The 16185-nt window shown below is 46.8% G+C and overlaps 1 protein-coding gene across 1 annotated transcript; it reads left to right on the top strand.

Moving 5' to 3' along the window:
- The first annotated feature begins 12643 nt into the window (after positions 1-12643).
- On the top strand, positions 12644-14449 carry UBQLNL (ubiquilin like). Its single transcript, XM_005906883.3, has one exon. The coding sequence runs from the start codon at positions 12644-12646 to the stop codon at positions 14447-14449; it is 1806 nt and encodes a 601-aa protein (XP_005906945.2).
- The last annotated feature ends 1736 nt before the right edge of the window (positions 14450-16185 follow it).

Consider the following 16185-nt stretch of genomic DNA (forward strand, 5'->3'; position numbering starts at 1 on the left):
GTATACTTGGTGATTACCTCGGAAAGATCTCTTTTGTTTCCTACAGTGACAGAGCCAAGTGGAACCAGGAGATGGAGCTGGATCCCACACTGCCTGTTCTCAACCAGACCTGGCTCAGCTTGGGGCCTGGGACCTTTGTCCTGCTGGGGGTACCTGGAATGGAGGCCTTGCATGCCTGGCTTTCTGTGCCTGTGTGCCTGCTGTACCTGGCAGCTCTGATGGTCAACGCCCTTCTACTGGGGCTGGTGGCAGCTGATAAAGCACTTCAGAGACCCATGTACCAGTTACTGGGGCTTCTGGCAGCAGCTGACTTGGTTCTGGCTACATCCACAGTGTGCAAAGCTCTGGCCGGGCTGTGGGGCCTGTCAGGTGAGATCTCCTTCCAGTCCTGCCTAGCCCAGCTCTTTGTTGCCCACGTGGCCTTCACTGCGGAGTCCTTGGTGCTGTTGGCCATGGCCATGGACGGCTACGTGGCCATATGCCAGCCTCTGCGACATGGGGCGCTGATGACTCTGCGTGTGGTAGGCATCATGGCTGTAGCTGCTGTGGCCCGTGGGGCCTGTGTCATGGCACCCCCGGTGGCCCTGCTCCAGAGAACTGCCTTACTGTGGGCAGCGGGCCCTGCCCCACACCTACTGTGAGCACATGGGCATGGCTCGATTGGCCGGTGGCGACACGTGCCCCAGTGTCTGGTACGGGCTGGCCACTGCGCTGCTCTCTCCAGTCCTGGACCTAGGGCTCATAGGTGCTTCCTACGCCTTCATCCTCCACGTGGTCTGTCACCTGCCCTCCCACAGCACCCGGCACAAGGCCCTGGGCACCTGCGGGGCCCATGCCAGTGTCATCACCCTCTTCTACACACCCGCTCTCTTCTTCCTGGCTCACAGTTTTGGCCGCCACATGGTGCCCGGCCATGTCTACATGCCCCTGGCTAACTTCTACGTGGTGGTGCCCCCTGCCCTCAACCCCATGGTCTACAGAGTGTGGACCCAGCAGATCGCTCAGAGGCTCAGGCACTTGTTTTGGCTCTGCTGGGCAGGACCAGTGAGGGATGTGGGCCCTGAGAGGGCCTCCCCCAGGAACAAATGAGCACCCTGTTTTCTGCAGCATTTTCCCTCAGTTGGTCAAGCTGGCCTGTTCTAACCAAGGCATTGCCATCATCTGCCACTAGGTGGCCCTATGCTCACCCCAGCCCTCTTCCCATAAAGGGAGAGCGCGTGGTACTGAGTGCACATTGAACTGACCTCTCCCTGCCTGAGTCTACGATGCCAAGACTATTCCTCCTCTCTCTAACTCTGTATGATCTCCATAGATGCATAGCATACGTTGGGCCTGGATTGTGGCAGACAGAGAGGCCTAGGACTCAGGGTCTTGTCTTTTTCTATCATTCTATCCAGCCAGAACCAGATAAATGAAAGAAAGGTGGCTCTGAATAGGGCCTGTGTACACGGTGTGACACTGAGCAGGAACTCTGTGTTGACTGAAGGGATGAAGACAGGGGAAGCTGGGGAAATGTCACAATAGGAATAAAATAGAGCTCAGCTCTGGAAACTGACACAGTTTCTGACCTGGGTGATTCATATCTAAATCTTGAGAGACATTGTCTCTGGGAGCGGAAGGGAAAGGACAACACTGTGGCTGTCTCCCTAAGGTGTTTCCTAACTTTACTCAGAGGCTTCTCCTGCTTTTCTGTCTAGTACCACACATCAGCTTTAGCACTAAATACAGGGAGATGATCCAGCACAATTCGTCCTGTTTCACACTCGATTTCTTCTTCCACTTTTCCTGGCTCCCCAAAGCTCTGTTAACATCTTCCTAGACACTGATTCTGGATAGGTTTCCCACTCCATGCAACTTAGGGCTTTCAACTCATTCCTCTTTTATCTCCCTAACCTCTATCGTCCCTCTGGACCCCATGGTTATAGCAAGGCCCAGCCAGGGGAGTTGATGGGAGATGGATCCCTGGCCTTGGTCAGAGAGCCAGAGGATGATAATCTATAAGTGAAATTTGAGGGTATGATCCCTCATTGAAGATTTCCCAACAGAGCCCTGAGCATGTCTTTCTGGAGTTATGCATTCACCTAAGCTCTTGGATCCTTTCCTTAAAGGGGAAGTGGTTCCTCCATAAGCTAAAGCAGTCTTCCCAGATATGCAGCTTGGCCCTCATCCAAGAGTGCATGGCTAAGTAAATGAAGTCAATAGGAAGACCATAATCTCCTCTGAAAATAACTCATCTCAAGGCCCCCAGAAGATGTCTCAGGTTTGCCTTAATCTTTTTGAGCAGGAGGGCCCAGCAGGACTGGTCAGATCTCAGCTTGGAATGGATGAGAAAGACCATGTTTTTAGTGAGAAACTCACTCCCACCCCGTCTTTGGAGGCACTTATCTGGCTGTCACAGCCCTTTTCGTCCACACCGTACCCCCAGATCCTCCCCACACCCTCACTTACTCTCAGTGCCTTCAGATGCCCAAACCTGGACCCCTCCTTCTGGGACTGTTTACTCTGACCAGAGATAGAGCCTAGGGACGTTCAAAGGTCTTACTCCACTTCTACAGCTAGTGCAAGAGGCAGCCTATCCCAGCCCTCCCGACCATGATGCTGTGGCTGCCACAGGTGTCCCCAGGACAGCCTCAGGTATAGGTGGAGGGGAGAAATGTCACAAGCAAGTAGAAACAGGGCTCTGTGCTTTGGGATTGCTTTCTCCACTGCCCTGATCCTTTTCAAGAAGCTACAGGTTGTGGGAGAAAGTGAAGGTGGAGAGACCTAGGGACATATGGGAAGGGGTATGAGATACCCTGCCTGCTCTGACTATCCTTTGGTTTGTGTGGGCATAGGGTGATAGAGGGAAACAAGGAGGAAGCGGGCAGAGAGAAGGATTCTGCTTTGTACTCCTGCCATTTTCTGAGGCCCTGTCTTTTGCAGAGGTCTGCCGCCCCTTCCCTGAGCTCAGGATGCTGGACATAAAGGAGGCTCCCTGGGCTATTGTAGGCTATGTAACCTCTGCTTTATTATCTGAAAAAGCCAAGCTACTGGGTTAGGGTTATAAGCTGAAGACATAGCCAGATTAACTACCAGGGCCATAGAAGCCTTGGGTGTGACTATCCAGAGAGCAATGGCCACACATGTTAATTTTTAAAGGTTCTGTAAGGAAGCTCCAGCTGGCAACACAGGCCTAACCAACAATTTGGGAAGGAGTTTTCCATCTAGTTCTGGTCCATCTAGCTTCAAAGTGGGACTGGAGAGATGAATATAGGGAATTATAATAAATGACATAAATGACTCCAGAGTCTTTTTTAAATTGGAGTGTACTTGCTTTGCACTGCTGTGTTAGTTTCTGCTGTACAACAAAGTGAATCAGCTATATGTATACCTGTATACTCTCCATCTTAGATGCCTCCCTCCCCATCCCACCTTTGTAGATCACAGAGCACAGAGCTGAGCTCTTTGGGCTATGTAGCAGGTTCTCACTAGCTATCTATTTTACACATGGTAGTGTATTTGCTCAATCCCAGTCTCTTAATTCATCCCACCCTCCCCTTCCCCTATTGTCTCCACATGTCTATGTCTCTATTCTTGCCCTGGAAATAGGTTCATCTGTACCATTCTTCTAAATTCCATATATGTATGTGTCAATATATGATATTTGTTTTTCTCTTTCTGACTGACTTCATTCTGTATGACAGTCTCTAGGTCCATCCATGTCCCTGCAAATGGCCCAATTTTGTTCCTTTTTATGGCTGAGTAGTATTGATTGTATATATGTACCACACCTTCTTTATCCATTCATCTGTCAGTGGACATTTAGGGTGCTTCTATGTCCTGGCTATTGCAAATAGTGCTGCAGTGAACACTGGAGTAAATGTGTCTTTTGGCGTTATGGTTTTCTCAGGGTATATGCTCAGTAGTGAAACTGCTGGGTCATATGGTAGTTCAACAAAGATAGTCTTTACATACATTTATAATTCTTAAAATAAAAGTAATCATCCTCATTTACACACAAGGACACTGGAGCACAGAGAAACTAAGTGATTCACACAGTGTCATGGAGCCAGATGTTGAACCCAATCGAACTGGCTCTGGAGTCAGTGGGTTTGGACTCTGAGTGACAATGTAAGTAAGATGATAGGCAAGGGAGATAGATACACATCTCTCATCACTAGAAAATTCTCCTTTCTCCCTATTCTGCTGAGGCAAGAGAGCTGCCTCCCACACTCACCATGTCTGCTACATCACACACCTCCCTTAACAGAGCTTGGAGCTCTGCTCCTCAGGAGTACAGGGCCTAGACCTGGGGGCACTTGTAGGCTGGCCACCTACTAATCATGTGGTTTAGTAAAGTTGTTTTTTAGATTCTCAGCACCTCAGTTCATTCAGCTATAACATGTCAATTACAAGTCATACCTTGTCACTTTAACTCTGGTGCCCCATGATGCTGTTAATATTTACTTTCCTTCTTTGACAATAGAGAACTCCTGCCATCTTCAAGACAAAGTGAGTTTGTGGGAATGTACTAAAACTCTATAACGGGATTGCTGAAGCCCTAACACTAGATAACTTTCGGTGAACGGTGTTGGATTCATGATCTTTGAAGAAGATTTAGCTTTAGGACCAGGGACCAGACTTGGTCACTCAAGAGCTTTTGTGTAGCAGAGTTTTATTAAAGTGTGAAAGGAGACAGAGAAAGCTTCTGACATAGACATAAAAAGGGGGCCAGAGAGTGCCCCCCTTGCTAGTCTTAGCAAGGGAGCTATATACTTTTTAAATTGGTTATTACAATAAATCAAAAGAGTGTCTCAAGGTTTTAAAGATTTTATGAGACCCACTCCCACAATATACATTTTAAGATAATAGGATTAGAACTAACAATAGAAAGATCTTACCAGAGCCCCTCACACAACATACACTTTAAGATGACAGGATTATTCAGAAGGTTCTTAAGAAGAAGAAAAATGTCCTCAAGCAGCATACATTGTTGTCATATAATCCTTGGTACAAAGTTTAAGGGAAAACATATCCTTGAGCAAGATGAGTTGTTCGTTCTGCAATTATCAGCTCTGGATTTATTTGTTTCTTTCTCCTCCTCGAGAGCCCCAGACCCCTTTCTGCACCTTGGGGACCCCAGACTTCTTATCAACCTGTCTAGGAATTGACTCTCTCATCAGGTCACTTCAGTTCAGTCGCTCAGTCGTGTCCGACTCTTTGAGACCCCATGAATTGCAGCACGCCAGGCCTCCCTGTCCATCACCAACTGCAGGAGTTCACTCAGACTCACATCCATCGAGTCAGTGATGCCATCCAGCCATCTCATCCTCTGTCGTCCCCTTCTCCTCCTGTCCCCAATCCCTCCCAGCATCAGAGTCTTTTCCAATGAGTCAACTCTTCGAATGAGGTGGCCAAAGTACTGGAGTTTCAGCTTTAGCATCATTCCTTCCAAAGAAATCCCAGGGCTGATCTCCTTCAGAATGGACTGGTTGGATTTCCTTGCAGTCCAAGGGACTCTCAAGAGTCTTCTCCAATACCACAGTTCAAAAGCATCAATTCTTTGGTGCTCAGCTCTCTTCACAGTCCAACTGTCACATCCATACATGACCACTGGGAAAACCATAGCCTTGACTAGACTCTCTCATACTCTCTCATACTGGTCCCCTAAAACTTTTCTTTAGATCAGTTTTCCACTCAACTACAAAGCATCAGGAAAAAGTCTGCTTCCATTATGTGAAGATCCAGCCAGTACATGAAGTAGGGTGAGGGTGGCCCTACCAATAAGAGCTGGAAGGGAACTGCACTTTAATTCCAAGAAATCAAGGCAAGGATCTCTCCAACCCATGACAGAAGGATGCCTGGATAGTCAAGAGTAACTTCCTATGCAGAGAAAGGCACTTCAGAGAAGGGCAGCCTTCTCTCCCACTTTTTTATGTTTAATATACTGCTGCTGCTACTGCTGCTAAGTCACTTCAGTCGTGTCCGACTTTGTGTGACCCCAGAGACAGCAGCCAACCTGGCTCCACCGTCCCCGGGACTCTCCAGGCAAGAACACTGGAATGGGTTGCCATTTCCTTCTCCAATGCATGAAAGCGAAAAGTGAAAGTGAAGTCACTCAGTCGTGTCTGACTCCTAGCGACCCCATGGACCGCAGCCCACCAGGCTCCTCTGTCCATGGGATTTTCCAGGCAAGAGTACTGGAGTGGGGTGCCACTGCCTTCTCCGATTTAATGTACTAGTGGCCATGTTTTACAATGGCTGAGTAGTATACCAGTCTGTGTGCATGAGGATGGCTTATGCCATGGTGTGGTTTACCCTCCAAACTACCTCATCCCCCTGAAGCAGTTGGAGCAGCTATAAAGTACAGCGCAGAAGCTTATGGGCATGTATGAGCAGGAGCTGTCCAAGGTGAGTGCTGGAGGCTCGAGTTGGGGCTGCCAAACTGTAAGTTATACAAGCACAGCCTCTCCTGGACCCAGCATGGGTATGAGCCTGGATGATAGAGGAAGAGCTGAGGATGGATCCTGAGTACTGTTTTGGGATCCTCATTGGTCATATTTTATAAAAAGTCTCATGCAAGAAGTACTTTCTATGCTAATGAATAAATTAATTGCTAGAACCACTGGGAAATGGGAAGAGCATATAGAACAAGAGGAGGCTTGGAAATGGAAGGACCAGTACAAAGGAGGGGCTTCCCTGATGGCTCAGACAGTAAAGAGTCTGCCTGTAATGCAAGAGATGTGGGAGACAGGAAAGTTTGAGCTGAAAAGTTAAAATAGGGGCAATATGTTGAGAAACTTGTGATCCAGGCCAGTGAGCTTGGAATTGATGCTGTGAGGATGAGTGTAAAAATATTGCATTAGCAGTGTGATATGGGCAGTCGCTTTCTGTAATGGTTACCCGTGGACCTTCTGGGAAAGGCTGCTGGAATAGGATCAGATTGCAAGCTATGAGTCAGTGCATTCATTAACTCAACAAACTACTCCTGAGAGTGGGGCTCTAACCAGGTAAAAGAACAGAGAATGTGGGTGGTGCAGGATCGAGCTTTTTAAAATTTTTTCAGTGAAAAGAATATGACTGTCCTCAGCTATGAGATGGGGATAGCACCTTGGGCTCACCTCGAGGGCTCTTATTGGAAGCAAATTAGGTGGCAGATATGAGGGTGTTTTGTAGACTGTGTGGCACCAGGAGGATGAGCCACAGTGTTCCTCCCTCCATGTCCAGGTCAGTGAGCATGCATTCGCCACTGAAGATCTGAGTAACCAGGCCTTGGAGATGAACCACATCCTAGAATCCAGGAATCCTGCTGCCCTTGCTGCCTGCTGTGAGACTCCAGCTTTCACTCTGCTGTGTCTGGAGCTGGAGGGAGTCCAAGAGTTGGTTTTCCAGCTTAAAGTCAGGGGAGAAGTGGATGGGACTATGGACCTCCTCTATCAACTGGAGAGCCAAGTATGTGGATGGATGAATAAATGTTTGTTGCCTCTACAGCCTTCCATTTGATCTAATCTCAAGAATCTGACAATTTCTGAAATCTCCTTTCTGGAGCTGAGAAATAAGGGAAACTGAGTTCAGTTCTGAGTAACACTGTGACCCACATCCCTGGCTTTGCATTTCCATAGGTAGCTAATGCCAAGCTCACACTCAGGCTTCTGGCTGACTCTGACCAGTGCAGCTTTCATGTTGTCCATTAAGACGTGGATGTCCTTGAGAACAAGCTACGGGAGTGTGAGAGTGAGAAGGAACAAGAAAAGACCTCCAGACACCTTGGTTCACCCCTGCACCCTAGTGAGGCCTCAGACTGAATTTCCCAAGGTCTCCTCTCCCCAAGGGCAGAGTTGGGGATGCAGGATTCACTATGGTGTACTGAGGGGACTGAAAGGTGGGCAGTAAAGATCCTGATGGAGAATAAAGCTTTCATTTCCTTGTTGGTATGTCTCAAAGGGATGCAGACTGAGACAGATGTACTCTTGAACGTAAGCATACCTATACACAGACATATAAACACACCCATAATCAAGAGTTGGACACAACTGAGTGACTAAGCACAGTATAGCAATCAGACATACACACTAACCTTTATTCTTGCAAATCATTTCTCTTATACACATATAAATGCATTCAAGTATATGGACACTCACTCAAATGCGCACATAGTTATTATACTTTCATAGTCTGATTCCAGTGTGCTATATGCTTCACTCCTAGCTCATACCTTACCTGAACTCTTCTCTAGGTTCCTGTGCCCATGGAGGCCTCCAGAAAGTCAGCAAACCCCTTGTGGTGGTGGTTTAGTCACTAAGTCGTGTCTGACTCTTGTGACCCCCCTGGACCTTAACCTGCTAGGCTCCTCTGCCCATGGGATTCTCCAGGCAAGAATACTGGAGTGAGTTGCCATTTCCTTCTCACGGAGATCTTCTCAACCCAGGAATTGAAACTGGGTCTCCTGCATTGAAGGCATATTCTTTACCAACTGAGCTATGAAGGAAGTCTGTCAAACCCCTTGTGGTACAGCTTAATTGGAGAGACTTCTTATACAAGACAAGTGCCTGGGACCAAGACTCGACACCCAGCCCAAACTCTTCCCTCTACTGGGTGGCCCCTCTGCCTGCAGACTCCAGGTGAGTCCAGGATAATTTCTCTTCTGCACCAGGTTTATTCCAAAGGAGCTCTACTCTACCCTAAATGCAGGTTTCTTTGTGGCCCCAGCTCAGCTTCCTCTACTTTAAGCATGCCCCTGGATAGTCTTGGCCAAGATCTGACAGGTCACCTCCTAATGCTCATTTCATGAGTTAAGGATGGTGCAGACTGCCCCAAGCTTCCTTCATAAACCCACTGTCTGGAATTTCTAATCCCATCATAATACAAAGCAGTTGTATCCCCAGCCTGGTCCTATCTCAAGAACAAATTCTTCTATACCCAGGGCTCTTTAAACTTTCCTTACAGTGCTTTTACTATAATTAAATGAGATAATGCATGTATAGTGCCCACTGGGCATCATTGTAGTTGATTTTAATATTATTACTGTTATCACATTTTTTTTTCTTTACAGATATATGTTGTCATAATATATTATAAGTAAAAGAAGGGAGATTATAAGTCAATTCTGGTTGACTCCCAAAGCCCCGACTGTTAGGACACTCACTGGTCTTTTTATTTTTAGTATTTTACTTATTTATTTATTTGGTTGCATCGAGTCTTATTTGGGGTCTTTCATTGTGGCGCTTGTGCTCAGAAGTTGTGGTGCACAGGCTTAGCTGCCTTGGGGCATGCGGAATCATAGTTCCCTGACCAGGGATCAAACCCATGTTCCCTGCATTAAAAGGCAGATTCTTAACCACTGGACCACCAGGGAAGTTCCAGGCTTCTCTCTCTTGCTCTCTCTTTTTTTTTTTTTAAACTTTTTTTAACCCTGATGATCTTGGTGTGAGGCTTGGCCTAGGTACTTTGACTACTATTGGCTATACAAATCCTGTGAAGGTCTGGTACTGCTGCAGAACTATGAGGAGAGGAAAATGGGCTATGGCAATGGCGGTGGCAATACTTTGTACAAGAACTTCATGTACTTTAACTACTATGGCACAGCCGCCATGGCCAAGGTGGACCTTTCTTCTAACACCCTGGTCAGCTGTGCAGTGTCAGCTGTCCAGTGCCACCTACAACAACTGCTTCTCCCACGCTGCTGTGCCCTGGAAAGATTTATATTTTGCTAGTGATGATAAGGGGCTGTGGGTGCCCTGTGCCACTCAGGTGGCCAAGGGTTACCTGGCATGAGTCATTTCAATGCCAGCACTCTACAGGTAGAGGAAATGGTACACCAGCCAGTGCAAGCCAGCCGTGTCAGGGACCTGCATGGCCTGCAGGCGCTATATGCCTTACGCCCACTGAGCATTGGCCAAGAGGAGAGTTTTTATGCTTTTGATACCACTGGGGTGCCATCTCAGCATCATTCTGGATAAGATGCTGGAAACACCATAAGGCATTAATTACTAACCTTCTGATCACAGGTTCTATGTCTACAGCGATGGTTTCCTGATTATTTATGCTTCCTGGCTTCCTGGGACTGAAGCATAGGTTACCAAGACCACCATCCAAAAGGCCCTTTGGGGCTTGGGCACCTCCCAAAGCTGTCAAACTGAAAAAACCCTCCAGACCCTGAGACCTCAGGAGAGAGTGTTTATAGAAGTGTGGCCTTTACCTCACCCTCCAGGGGGACCATTCCTCAAAATGGCCATCAGCTCTAATGATTGGGATATATTGATTATATCTAGTTAGTTCTTGACAATAAATATCTCAATCAGCACATTAAAGTGCTCTTTAATAGTGGTCTGGGGAGATCTGATTGAAGTTTCATTGGGAAATGAAACATTAGCTGGGCAATGTTACCCCCTCTTTACCAGAAACCTAGTGTAGGAGCTGGATTCATAGTTTTTTAAACAAATCTCATCCGTGTTTTGAAAACTGTGATTCCAACCCTTCCAGTTGTGGAAGTCTGTTGAGCTAGGTTTAGAATTCTCTATGTCTGAGGCTGAGATCCTCTGGTTCCAGTGCTGAAGATACAAGGGAGTTGATCATTAAAGTGAGATGGGCAAGTTTCTTATCTTATCCCCAACCTCCTATGCTGTACCTGGGGAGAAAAGAGGCAGTATCTTAGTGTGAACATTAATGTTTCACTGTCCTGATCAATTTCACTTCGAATGCAGTTGAGAGATGGCCTTAGACCTGAATCCTGCTCTAGGAATTAAGCAATGGAAGGCTGAGACATGACCTCTGACATGGTCTGGGCTAAAGGCCCAGACCTTCTATATAAGGAATCATTTGATATGATAGCAGAAAGTCTGCTAGCTGACTGTCATTAGTTTCTTTGCTCAGACTAAGATCGTCTGCTTGTACTTATCTGATGTATGTATCTGATGATGATATGATGTACCTTCTGTCCATGCAGGTACATGGAATGTTCAAGATTTCAGACTCTAAAGTCTTCTGAATCACACAGAGGATACCAGAATACTTCACTCACACTGTCTCATGCTTACACTTTCACGTATACATACATTTACAAATCTTGTATCCAAATCAGACATGCATTCCCACTCTTACATATACAATATTTCCATCCATACCCAAATATCAATAAACAAAAACATTTTAATTTGTCCTTTAACAGAAAATTCATCTGCTAGCCAAATAAAAAAGAAAAGATGTTGGCTTATAGATGCCTAATCCTGCCCTGTTAGGAATTTCACTGCTAAACCAACTCTATGCTCACTTCTTGATTTACAGACAAATTTCCCCCTTAATGCTTCAACACAAAGGTAGGCAACTCATGACTGGGCCAGGACATTGAAAGAAATTATTTTAAAAGTTCTGCTGTAGCACTGTGTAGAAAAGACCAAGTGATAAGCAAATAAAAAATACTTAGCAAGGAAGGATTCATTCACCTTCAGTGTGTAATGCTTCTAGGAGGATTTTCCCTGTTTAGCCCTACTCCTACTTCTAGGATAGAGGAAATCTTTTCCCACTGCATGGGAACACTCTCAGTTAAGTCTAGAATCCCAGAATCTTGACACAGAGAAAAACACAGCCTTCTCTTCCACTTAAGAAGCTTTTGTCTTGCTCCATTTTCCTTTCTATGTGCTAAGTCGCTTCAGTCATGTCCGACTCTTTGTGACTCCATGGACCATAGCCCGCCAGGTTCCTCTAACCATGAGATTCTCCAGGCAAGAATACTGAAGTGGGTTGCCATGCCCTCCTCCAGGGAATCTTCCCAATCCAGAAATCAAACTCGGATCTCTTACATCTCCTTCACTGGCAGGCAGGTTCTTTACCAATATGCCACCTTTCCTTTCTAAGGCTTCACTTTTTCCAGATCTCCAAAAAAGGAATAAACTCCTTCTTGTGGAAGAAATTTCTTTCTTACCTACAGGTATATGGTTTTACCTATGGTTTTAATAGACCTAGCTTTTCATTCACAAGCCTGATATCCCCACAAGGGACTCACACACAGCACCACAGAGAAACATATGGACTATGTAAGCAGTCTGTTGGAGAAGGAAATGGCAATCCACCCCAGTATTCTTGCCTGGAGAATTTCATGGGCACAGGAGTATGGTGGGCTACAGTCTATGGGGTTGCAAAGAGTCGGACATGACTGAGCAACCATGACTAAGCAGTCTGTACTTTTAATAGCTGTATTCTGAGAACTTTGCCCTCTATTTCCTGTAAAAGTGTCTTATTTTCTTTTATTATGAAGACCCAGAGTCCCCAAATAGGTTTCCTTTCCCAACTAGTTCAGCCAGAGACTGTGAGGCTTGGGTTGACATCACAATATCCCTTTTCTCAAGAGCTGTGCTTTTGGTGGGTGGGGCTGGGGGAGGGGCAGCCCTGGCATGAGTCATCTCCACTTAGCCTACTTTATATCAAGAATGAATTAGTAGCCACAACAGGCCTCAGCTGGGCCGTATCTGGAGAACTGGGGTGGGGGTACAACATCACAAAATACCTGGCCCCAGTCTGGTCACTCATCCCCTTTGGGGCAACGAGGAAACCAGCCTGTGGCCTGAGAACGCAACACCTGAAACAGAGGCCAGAGGAAGTATTTGCCCGCCCTCACCCCTCTGCCCCTGCTTCCACCTGCTCCCCATCTGCCCACCCACTAAGGTCCATGCCGCATGTCATCGCTCGAACACCCAGGATGGCCCAGTGTGGGCATCATTCAGGGCTGCCTGCAGAGAAGAAGATCTCTCCGGTTGTCACTAGGGTGATAGTGAAGACACCAGGCAAGCAGGAAGACTTTGTGATAGCCAATGATACCTCGGTGAGGCAGTTCAAGGAGAAGCTGTCGGCTCACTTTAAATGTCAAATGGACCAACTAGTGCTTGTCTTCATGGGCCGCCTTCTCAAAGACCATGATGTGCTGAGCCAGAGGGGCATCCTGGACGGTCACACCATCCATGTGGTCATCAAGTCCAAAAACGGCTCCAGATCCCTAGCCCATCCCTGCCACCAGGACAAAAACACAAAAGGAAACAGTAGTGGGGTATACCAATCTGTTGGTGTGGGTTACACACCAGTGGAGTCAGCTCTCTCAGAGGATGTGCCCAAGGTGCATACCCAGGACTTGAAAGTGGGTAGTCCAGAGCGCATAGCACAGATACTGGAGAATCCTAGCATCCAGCAACTCCTGTCCAACACAGACTTCATGAGACAGTTCATCTCAGAACACCTAGACACTCAGCAATTGATGCAGCAGAACCCAGAGGTCTCACACTTCCTTGACAATTCTGAGATCCTGTGGCAGACTCTGGAGCTGGCCAGGAACCTGGCAGTGATTCAAGAAATAATGCAGATCCAGCAACCTGCACAGAATCTTGAGAGTCCACCGAACCCACAGTCATATGTAGGCTTAGAGACTGTCCCAGGATGGGACAGTGCCTCAGGTCAGAGTTCTGCTGATTTCAGTGATCAGATGCTCAACAGCACACAAGATCCATTTGGGGGCAACATTTTCACAGCTCTTCTGGGAGGACAAGTGCCAGAGCAAGTCCAGTTTTCACTCCCATCTCCACCACCATCCCAGGAACAACAGGAACATCTCCCACAGCCCCCTACAGCCCGAGTCATCTATGCTAATTCTCGAGGTGTATCTTCAATCACTTCAGTCAATTCTACCCTCAACATGGCAAATCATACTTCCAGGGCCAGTACTTCTAACTCCACTAATGGTCAAAGTCATGCTAGTGCTGTGGAGCAGCCAACTGGGATACCAGCCTTACCTAGCAGAGAGCTCAACCAGCTGCCCCAGGCAGAAGACAAAGATGCCACCATTTCTCTAGATAGCTCTAACCAGAAATTAGATGATCTCCAGCAATCAAATGAGCAGACCAGCTCCCAGATCCAAGGAAACATGATGCAACTGCTCTTGAACAACCCTTCCCTGGCAGACCAGATGATGTTGTTCATGAGTGTGCCCCAGCTGAGTGAACAGTGGAGGCAGCAACTGCCTGCATTTCTGCAGCAGACTCAGTTTTCCGATATGCTTTTAGCTCTAGCCAACCCTAAAGCATCACAAGCAATACTGCAGATTGAGCAGAGTCTGCAGCTGTTGGCCACTGAGGCTCCTGTTCTTCTACCCTGCGTTGCTCCCTACCTATGGGGCCTGGGTTGGCTTCCTGCACCCAGCTGCAGCTACCCTGACACAGTGCCCTGGACCTGGGATGTGTCCAATATGGCTGAGCCTAAAGGACCTGAGTCCTGTCCCAAATCGGGAGCAGTCCTACAGAGGCTACAGTCCCTAGCTGGAGACCCCTCCCACCCTCTACAAGCCCCTGAGACTCGTTTCAGCAAGCAAATGGAATATCTCCAGGCCATGGGATTTGCAAACCATCATGCCAATCTGCAGGCCCTCATTGCCACCGAGGGAGAGACCAGCGCTGCCATCCAGAAGCTCAGGAGATCCCAGGGATCCTAACCACTGGGCATACCTATTTGCTTTGCTACCTGCCTGCCAACCCATTTGACTACCTCATCTGCCTTCATCTTTTCTGGTGCTTCTGGTTAGGAGAAGTCCTAGAATGGGAAAAACCAAACAGTGCTTTCTTTACTGAATAATAGACCATTGGCCATAGCTGAGAGATCTGTCAATAAAATGGCTACATCAACTTGACCCCATCTGAAGTTTGGCCTTTTTTTTTTTTTTTTTTTAATGAAAAATTCAACTGTCAATGTGTAATAACCCTACCTCATGTACCATACATGCGTGAGCACACACACACCACAACCACATGCATATGTTAAAATAGAAAAGCATATTTGCACCCACAGAATTATATGTCAGACATCATGTCATGCTCACATATCCAAGAACATGCACATATAACCTCAAACACATATGCACACATGGCTAACAGCCCAAGATTCACATATATAGGCATATAAAGTCACCACACAGTACACATAATCATGTGTATAGACAGCTGCACACAAATGCTTAGAGACCAAAATAGACCCACATGTAGGGAAGACAGTCATAACATACTCATATGAAAAGAGGGAAATACGTGTATGTGTGTCAGTGGTGTCCAACTCTTTGCAACCTCATGAACTACAACTTGCCAGGCTCCTCTGTCCATGGAATTCTCAAGATAAGAATACTGGAGTGGGTTGCCATTTCCTACTCTAGGAAATACAGCTGAATGTATAGCTACATGAGGTGTTTATAAGTGCTATAAAGAAAAATGCAGTGGATAAGCTGTTCTAAATGGGGGATCATAAAGGAAGGCTTCTCTGAAAGGAGACAGTTGAGCAGAAATCACGACTTGGGAGAGCAAAACATACAATTCCAGGCATTGTTCCAGGCATTGTTCCAGGCAGAGAAGGCTGCATAAGAGGAAAAGCTGTGAGATAAGAGTACTCTTGTTGTGTTTGAAGAATAACAAGGGACAGTGTAGCTGGAGAGGAGTGAACTAAAAAATAAGGGGGAAAAGAGAATTATTAGAAATCACGAAGAGCTTTGTAGATCTGGTGATCACTTTGGATTTTACTATGAATACAAAAGAAAATCATTGCTAGGTTTTAGCAAAGGAATAGAGTAGTTCAGTATGTCAGTCTGGCTGCTGAGAGTGGAACACTGTTGTAGAAGAGAAAGCTGGAAGCAGGAACACTAGTTCTAGCATGTGGGAGACAGTGGTGTCTGGGAATAGGGCAGGAGCAGTGGAGGAGGTGAGGGATATTCAGATTTGTGTGGTCCTCACAGGTCACCCATCCTTCAGCCCCGACGTGACCATCAGCAAGAGTAAAGAAAGCTCCATTAAGCTCCCAGTGCTTCAGTAAATCTGCTGCCAAAGGTCCCACTCCACCACCATGACCTATCAAAAAGAAACAGGTCAAAGAAATGAAGTGAAGTGATAGTCACTCAGTCATAGACTGTAGCTGGCCAGTCTCCTCTGTTCATAGAATTCTCCAGGAAAGAATCCTGGAGTGGGTAGCCATTCCCTTCTCCAGGGGATCTTCCTGACCCAGGGTGTCCGTCATTGCAGGAGGATTCTTTAACTATCTGGACCATCAGGAAAACCTGACTCAGTGGGTAAGGAATCTGCCTGCAATGCAAGAGACACAGGAGATGTAGGTTCAATCCATGGATAGGGAAGATCCCCTGGAGAAGGAAATGGCAACCCACTCCAGTATCCTTGCTTGAAAAATCCCCTG

This window comes from Bos mutus, unplaced genomic scaffold, assembly GCF_027580195.1.
Source record: "Bos mutus isolate GX-2022 unplaced genomic scaffold, NWIPB_WYAK_1.1 CTG200, whole genome shotgun sequence".
Lineage (NCBI taxonomy): Eukaryota > Metazoa > Chordata > Mammalia > Artiodactyla > Bovidae > Bos > Bos mutus.

Excerpts from the sequence above, each read along its gene's own strand:
- UBQLNL (XM_005906883.3), top strand. The coding sequence starts at position 12,644 with ATGCCGCATGTCATCGCTCGAACACCCAGGATGGCCCAGTGTGGGCAT.